The 8,960-nt window shown below is 35.0% G+C and overlaps 1 protein-coding gene and 1 pseudogene across 1 annotated transcript in view; one reads left to right on the forward strand and one right to left on the reverse strand.

Moving 5' to 3' along the window:
- LOC129446297 (protein mono-ADP-ribosyltransferase PARP14) overlaps positions 1–6,561 on the reverse strand; it is a 53,644-nt gene extending 47,083 nt beyond the window's left edge. Inside the window, exons 1-2 of the mRNA XM_073874203.1 lie at positions 6,303–6,561; positions 5,212–5,274 (exon numbers count right to left, since the gene is read on the reverse strand). Of these exons, the coding sequence (XP_073730304.1) occupies positions 5,212–5,274; positions 6,303–6,483 (244 nt within the window). The 5' untranslated portion in view covers positions 6,484–6,561. The remainder of the gene's footprint in view (positions 1–5,211; positions 5,275–6,302) is intronic.
- On the forward strand, positions 354–5,065 carry LOC141369096 (ADP-ribose glycohydrolase OARD1 pseudogene; annotated as a pseudogene).
- Positions 6,562–8,960: the final 2,399 nt, after the last annotated feature.

Raw genomic sequence — 8,960 nt, forward strand, 5'->3', positions numbered from 1 at the left:
TGTATTAGACATTATAAAGTAATGAGTTTGGTTAAAGGCCATCGAGTTAGAGTCTCGTAAATTTATTATTTTTTTGGGTTAAAGTCCCTCGGATGAAAGTTCCGTAAATTCTTTGTTTATCGTTTAATTTGCCTGGGTTGAGTTGTTCAAATTGATTTGTTGGTTTGAGTTGTCTAATTTGAGTTTTTGTGATTAATCGTGTTGGTGAAATTTTGATGTATTGTTTTGAAATATTGCTGTGAAGTTGTTACTTTATGAAAATTGCATGAAAAATGGCTGAATTTCAGAAAGAATGTGATGAATATGGTTGTTCACCAGTATATGTGCAATGGCAAAAAGTGGTTAAACTTATGATGGCCCAGACAGACCCAAAAGATGTTAAGAAAAGACAAAAACAGGTTGAATTGGGCTGGAAAATATTGGGAGATGAGAATTGTTGGGAACCAGAAGAGAAAAAAAGGGTTCCATTAGCGCCGATTGTTTTTGCTATGGAACAAAGAATTGTGAACAAAATCAATGAAGTGAAGGGTAAAGGTAAATGGTATGGAAAAATAAGGATTAAACAATTGTTGTGTGGAGAATTAGAAAATAAAATAATTGGAGTTCAAATGAGGAAACATTTGATGTGGCATTGTGTTAGGAGAAATAAAATTAAATAAAAATATAAACTAATGAAAGATAAGAGGAGATAATTAACAGACAAAGAAATGATCAAAGGGAGAAGGAGAGACAGAGAGAGAGAGAGAGAGAAAGGGAGGGAGAAGTCAACTCCCATAGCTTGAGGAAATTGTGAGATTAAGCTAAATCTAGCAGGAAGACAGAAGTAAAGCCTTGAAAAGAAAAAACAACAAATTAGAGAAAAAAGTAGAGACCAAGTTATTAAAGGTGGAAATAAAGAGAAAAATAAAAAGGACAGGAAAATTATTAAAAGGTGAATGACATAGATAAATTATACAAAGATAAATTATTACAAAATGAAGAGGAGTATTCATCTGATGATTGAAGGTGGTCACAAGATAAATTTTATTTTAAATTGAAAGGCAATATTTTGCAATGGGTTAACTTAAACTTTGAAAGGCTGAAAGCTCTGATCCTTTGACATTCAAGAAAGTGAATAAAAGCTGGCAAGAAACAGACAATGAAAAACTGTGTGTGACATCAAAGTGTTGGAGTTGCAAAGAGAGGATTAACTCATAAACTGGACTGTGGACACATCCTACATGAATGGGATTATATGAAGCAGTGATGGGGGCACTGCACAATGTTCTGAAAAAAGACTGAGTGGAGTCCAGAAAGACTCACACAGACAATAATGTTCTTGGAGGCATGAGAAACTGGAAAACACTTCACTGGACACTGAACTTTTTCATCTTCATATGAGCCTTTGAGTGAAAAAGGGGAAAGAGTAAAACAGCCGTTCAATGTTTAAGTAAAGACCTTGATATAATTGGGACACAGACAATCTTTATGAGAAAATCAGCTAGACAAATTTAAAAGCTGATCAGTTAGGTGTGACTACCTGTTCTGAAATCAAATCAGACTCCTATTAATCTGACAGGAAGAAATGAATGATTGAACTTGGTATCTACAGAGGAAGTTAGAACTCCAATGATGGTACTAAGCTAAAAAGCAAATATAAATGGCATAGAACAGCTATGGCAGAAAGGAAATTAAAATAAATAAAAAACAAAGAGAACACTATAGAACACTATAAAAGGTAAACAAGAAAAGCTGTGAGAATAGAAAAATAACTGATTATTGTAACAAACTTTGTATTTAAGGAAATTGCCAGCCCAGACATCATATATGTGCATGAAGGTGTTCACATGGCAGATCTAATCACTGAGGGTGAGCCATATGACTGCATACCATTGACTGAAAAAAGCAAACAAATTGAGAGATGGTTTGTTCGCGGTACCACTGACAACTCCCCCACCGGTAATCACGTTATTTATGGATGGCTTTGTTTTAGAGCATCAGATGGTATGCTAAAGGCAGGGTTTGCTGTGGTTGACCAGGTTGAGGGTGATTTTGTGACTAGAGTATGTGGTAAATTGGAGGGTAAGCAGTCAGCACAGACAGCTGAAATGATAGCTGTTATCAAAGCCTTGCACTACACTGGTGAAGAGAGGGTGATTATTTATAGTGACTCTGCATAGTGATTGGTGCAGTATATATGGAACTGCCATATGGCAGATAGGTGGGTTAGAAACCAGGAAAGGCCGGCCTATAATAAATAAATGCTAGCGAAGCCTGACATATAATAAAGGCTGTGAAGGTACCTAATGAAGTGGTTGTTGTCAACTGCCTAATAAACCACTTATATCCCCAACCATGGTTTCCCAAGACAAAGTTAGATCTGACAAACTGACAAACACGCACTGGAATTGACATATAGTTTTGGGGCTGCTTATCACCCCAATGCAAGAGCAAAGATGAAATAATGAACCTGACTTTGACATTAAAACTTGACTTGACAAAATCTGTGCACAGACAAAAATAACATGGCTTGACGCATTGCCAATTGCATTAATGTCTATTCGCTCTTCTGTTAACAGGATTTCTGGTTTCACACCATTTGAATTGCTTACAGGTCGACAGTTTCCAGGCCCACGGAACGCCTTGGTGTAGGATCCAATCCTGCCACTAACTAATGATGTTTATTTCTACAAACTAACTGCTATGATTAAACATTTTTCCTGCCAGGCTACAAGACACCGGGACAAAGACCAAGCTGTTACAAATGATGATTGAATAAAAGTGAAGGTGTTCAGACGGTGCTGGGCCGAACCGAGACGGTCCAGGCTACCCAGAGTAAAAGAAAAAACCTAACATTGTGTCCAGCTACAGGTCAAAGGCAACACCTGGTTCTATCTCTTCTTGTGTTACATGTGATTATCCCAGCAGGTCTCTCACAGAAATCGGTGTGGACCTGAGGACTCAGGTCCAAGAGAGGGAGAGTGTTGAAAGTGAAAGTGAATCAGCTGGAATAAAGAGAGAACAAACAGGAAGTGAAACACCATTGGTAACACTCACACAACACCAACAACAAAGTCAACAAACACTCTGTAAAATTGTGCATAAAAAAGGTGACATTTTTTTCCTAGCCCAGCAACAGAACCTTTAGCACACTGCACAGATTGTGCCTACGGAGCAGGTATAGCCGTACAATTCAAGACCAAGTACGGAACACAAAAGGTTGTAAGACAGAACAAACACACAGGTGAATGTGCAGTTACTCATGAGGACGACGGCAGACTGATTTTTCATTTAATAACCAAACAAAACTGTACTGATTTACCAACATATGAGAATTTTACCCACAGCCTCAGATGTATGAGAGATTGGTGTGAGAAAGAAAACATAACAAGTTTATCTACGCCCCGACTGGGGTGTGGGTTAGATAAATTGGATTTCCTTAAGGTGGTGGAGATCCTGACAGAAGTGTTCAGGGACCTGAACATCACAATTACAGTTTATACATTGTAAACGTCATATAAGTTTATTTTTTTTCCCCATCGTTTTACTTCTTTTACTATACTCTTACCTGTTATTAAGTTTCAATTTAAGAGTGTTTTTTGAATTAAGCCAATAGGCATAAGTGTATTTTTTCCACAGAGATGAAGCTATATGGCAATTGAAAGGTTCTGTGGGCCCTAGGGGTTAATACTGCAATTATAATCACCATAATATTTAGCATAAACAATGGAGGTACTCTGAAAATTGACAAAAAGGTCCAAGACAACACCACAAGATCAGTGCTTAAAGAGATATGGGGGAATTGAATTAAATTACACAAAAAATTAAACGACGTCATACACCTTTGATTTATGCAGTATGATAGACAGTGGAGGGCAATAGTAACCTCCATAGTAGTGTCCATTGGTGTATTCGTGGCTATCCTGGTGACCTGAGGATGTTGTTGCATTCCCTGTCTTAGATCCCTGTGCAATAGATTAATAGTATCTGCAATAGAGAAAAAAGAGAACAATCCACCCCCATGTAGCATGCCCCTATTAGGCTTACAGAACCTGGATGAGGAGGAAGAAGAAAATGTGTGACCTCTTTCAGAGGTCAAGAGAGGGAATTGTGGGATTTGATTTTATTTTATTAGTCGTACTGTTTATAATCTTAATTCATGTGTATTTTTAAAACAATGATTTCTGTGCTGAGTACAAGAGAGCTGTCTGTGTGTGGAGGGTTATTGGGGGGAGGTAGCTTGAGTGAAGGAATTTCCAGCTGGTGGCCGAGCAAAGAGATAAGGAGATAAGAGCAAAGCTTTAAGGAGAAAACAAAGAAGTGCATGCTTTTGATATTAGTTCACTGGCAATCATTCATTTCCAGATTGTTACATGTAGAGGTGTTTGGATTTATACAATTACATGTTGCTATGAATATTAATGTGTTAAAATATATAAATGATTATGCCTTTGTGCCCATGACTAATGTAGAAGATTGCCCTGTAATAAGACATTGACATGTAGGGATGAAATGCTCGAGGGCACAAAGTGGCTGATGTGTGTGTGGGAGCCAGGGGGGCTGTAAAAAGCCCTAAGGGAAAACATACTGAACAGATGTTTTTTAATGATGATAAAAGTGTTTGCTTAGAAGTAGTATTGCAGTAAAAGATTTAATATGTGTTTATCTATCTAAAGAAGTTAATGTGTGCCTTATTCATATAACCAATTTTACGAATAATGAAATTATGTCATGATATTGAAATGTGTTCTACATAATAATCACTTTTATCTTACAGTTTGTTTTTTATGAATAAATGAATGTTTTATTAATGATTTGTTTTTAAGAAAGCATTATAAAATGCTATGTGAAGTCAATCATATGTAAAGTGGAAAAGTACTGGGGGGAGAAGAAACAAACTGCAGGACTCTCAAAGTTGGGGGAGAGCAGTTGTTTTTTCCTTTGTCTGTGTGTTTATCTTTGCCTATTAGGCTAAAACTGGGTGTGGTGAGGGAGTCAGATTCACGAGGAAAAGCAGCCTTTGTGGGTGGAGATTCTAAGAAGAAGATCGACGTCACATACTCTATAAATAGTTGTTTTCCCAAATGCTGGGGGTAGTTGCTTGCCTATTGTGGCCTTGAAACAACCCGGCGCGCTGTAAACTTTTTCATATCTGATCAATAAATATTCAATTTAGATATTTGTGTATTTCCTCCAATTATGAACATGCAGATGGACGCCTTATAGTCCAACACTTGATATCGACATTATCGACATTTATTACGTGATCCGCTTTGGAGAGGACGTCATCTCGGGCTTGAAGACAAACAGTCAAAACTTAGTAAAATGCATCACGACGCATTTGAAACAAATACTATGATCTGCACTGCATCTTTGATATTCGACCGGTGTTGTGTCGAAGTCTGTTCCCCCTATGTTCCCCCTATTTTTCCCTTCAGTGTAGTGTTTTTATGGCGTTTTTATCACGTTGTAGGTTTTATTATTTATATATTTAAAGTTTTAATGGCTACTGAGATGTATATGTGTGCATTTCTGTAATGTATCTGTATTGTTCTTAATGGTAAGTCAATTATTTTTACAGTATGAATCATATTATATGTATAATATTTATTTAATTATGTATGCAAACATTACATTTTTAAAACAATCAGTAAAGAAAAGAAAAAAGAAAAAGACAGGCTATATTTTAAAAGAAATACCCTAATAGAAAACTGTCAAATGTATGAAATATTTAATAAATTGTATTATAAAATACATGATATTATGCCTTTTTAGTATAACCAATTCAAATCTTTAATCTTTCTAAATGTAACGTGATGAAAACGCTATAAAAGCACTACACTAAAGGGAAACATAGGGGGAACTGAGTTCGACACAACACCGGCACTTTATTGAGACATATTGTAAGAGTTAAAAGTATAAGAGTTAAAAGTGAAAAAGTTCAAAGTATAGCACATTATTTTAAAAGATTAATGCTGATGTTATATTTGAATATCTCAATGTTAATTTAGCAGTATATACTTGTGTTAAAGTGGATGTTGTTGTGAGGACTTTTATTATGAGGAGGGGAAGTCGGAAGAAGAGAAAATAAACAGGCGGTAAAGAAGCACTCGTCCGTGTCCGAGGGTTTTATTTATATATTCATAAAGGTATAATTAGTTTTAAGCCCGAGAACACCCACAAGCAACTATTACAATATTAATAATAGCCTTTCAAAGTGCCTACTCGTGAGTTTTAAAATACTTAATTGTATTGTAACTACAATAAACAACACATTATCATTTGACTTTTGTAGACATGGTATATGGTTTTTTAGCACTTACTGTCCGATGATTTAAACTGAACCGTAGCAGTGCTGCTCTTTTCATTGATTTCTACGACGCAGTCTCCTCCCTGAGATTTCTTTTTACTTAGAAAATAAATATGGAGTTTGTTTTTTAAACTTTTTGTAAGTTCAGGCTTCCAGTTCCCCTCCACAACGATAGGATAAGTATATCCATCCATCCTGACACTTCTAAACAGTGATAAGGAATGACTAGCAATGTCTACTGTATTGTGTTAAATCACTCCCTCAGCTTATATTCACTTTTGTTTCTGTGATATTTTATTGTGAAACTGGGACAGCGGATAGTTTAGCCTAATAGTGCTTTAATAATAATAAAAAAAAGATCCGAGAAAACGTTAAAGCATTGCGACTTAACATGTCTTTCTTTAAAATTAGTCTTTGGTAACATTTGCTTATTAACGTCTTAAAATAAATCTTATTTAGAATATCAAGTTTTGTTTTATATTTAAGTGGGCGTGGACTTTCTCTTTTTTTGCGCGTGCAGTGAAAAGCAAGTGAAAAGTCATTGTTGAGTTTCGTTTATTGACAAACATAAATTCAGCCAAAAACAGTAAACAACCAACAGATGGCGCTATAACTTTACATTTAATGTCTGATGGAATAAGGAAATATGTATAATTTTTGTATAATAATATTTTGTAATAATATTGTAATAACATAAAAAAATGATAGACAGATGTATAATTTCTATAATACTATTCCCTGGTTCCAGTCCAGTAGTGCAGGTTTAAAAGTTTAAGCTTTTCCTTTATTCTGTAATTATACCTGAATGTTTAAATCTAGTAATTACCAGTCGGCCATAATTTCTAACGTTACCTCATACAAACTTTTATTACAATCCTCGTGGGGTTTGGGATGTTATTAACAGTTTGATCTTCTGTCTCCCTTTACGGATTAAGTTTATTCACAGCCCCTCAACATGATTAACCTCAGTTCACCTAACTGTATAGATTGTAACGGTGGTGGTCGCCGCGAACAACCATTCAAATTATCATTTTAAATAAGAAGCCTTAATAAACACACAAAAATTTTGTTTCCAAAAATATATTTCTTACAAGGACAATAAAGGTTTGCAACAAATACCAATCAATGGGTTTCCTTACAATACAACAATAAACTCAAATGTATAACTCAATTGTAATGTCTTATAATAAACAGCAAAGAAAAATAATAAAGCATCAAAACAACCCAACTTCAATTTTGGCATTCAAAAAAAAAGTCAGCATGAACTTGCGCAAAAAAAGTAGCACATAGTGCTCTAATAAAAAAAAGATCCGAGAAAACGTTTAAACATTGCGACTTAACATACATCAAATTCTCTTTAAAATTCTTTGGTAACATTTGCTTATTAACGTCTTAAAATAAATCTTGTTTAGAATATCAGTTTTGTTTTATATTTAAGTGGGCGCGGACTTTCTCTTTTTTGGGCGTGCGGTGAAAGTTATTGTTGAGTTTCGTTTATTGACAAACATAAATTTAGCCAAAAACAGTATCATAAACAACCAACAGATGGCGCTATAACTTTACCTTTAATGTCTGATGGAATAAGGAAATATGTATTTTTTGTATAATAGCCTAATATTTTATAATAATATTGTAATAACATTAAAATATGATAGACAGATGTATAATTTCTATAATACTATTCCCTGGTTCTAGTCCAATAGAGCAGGTTTAAAAGTTTAGTTTTTCCTTTATTCTGTATACCTGAATGTGTAAATCTAATAATTACCAGTCAGCCATCATTTCTACCACATGCAAACTTTTATTACAATCCTCATAAGGTTTGGGATGTTATTAACAGTTTGATCTTCTGTCTCCCTTTACGGATTAAGTTTATTCACAGCCCCTCAACATCATTAACCTCTGTTCACCTAACTGTTTAGATGTAAGGGGTGGTGAAGCTTGTATAAATCTGCTTCATTGCAGGCACTGGGCCCTAAATAAATAATTACTACTGACAGTACTGAGCTTCAGCTCAACACAAATCTCCAGCAATTACATTTCACTCTACACAAAATTACACACAGAAGAATATAAAACTTAAGACATTTTGCATCCAAATACTAAAGCAATTCTATGTACAGTATGTCTACAATTTTTCCAATTTTACTACATACAGTAGCAGCTCATCCCTGAAAATCAAGCAGAAAGAGAGAGAGAGAACGTCATCACATCATTGATTTTGTTTTCAGGGTCATTACAGAAATTGAATGAGGAGTCAGCGTGAATTTTTTTTTTTTTTTTTTTTTTTTGAGCATTGTACACAGTTTCTGCTCTTGGTTTTAGTGACTATGACAGGACTAGATTAAGGTGACCAGATTTTTAAAATGAAAAGCCGAACATTTCCAAGTTTAATGGGCAAATTGTCATTGAAATCTTATTTGTTAATATCTATAAATTGAAACCTTTTTGGATGTTTTATTGTTGTGGGTTTGTGGAGAACAGAACACACACAAAAAATGGGACTGTTCCCAAAACGGGGATATCTTCTCACCTTAAACTGGAAGGTTGTTAGCCCATCTGGTAAAGCATCGTGCTAACAGTGAAAAGGTCATGCATGGGTTCAATACACAGGGACTTTTTTATTTCAGCATACAAATCTAGATAAAGCAAAGGGTTTATTTCAGTATCC

This window comes from Misgurnus anguillicaudatus, chromosome 12 (genome assembly GCF_027580225.2).
Source record: "Misgurnus anguillicaudatus chromosome 12, ASM2758022v2, whole genome shotgun sequence".
In the NCBI taxonomy this organism is placed as follows: Eukaryota; Metazoa; Chordata; class Actinopteri; order Cypriniformes; family Cobitidae; genus Misgurnus; species Misgurnus anguillicaudatus.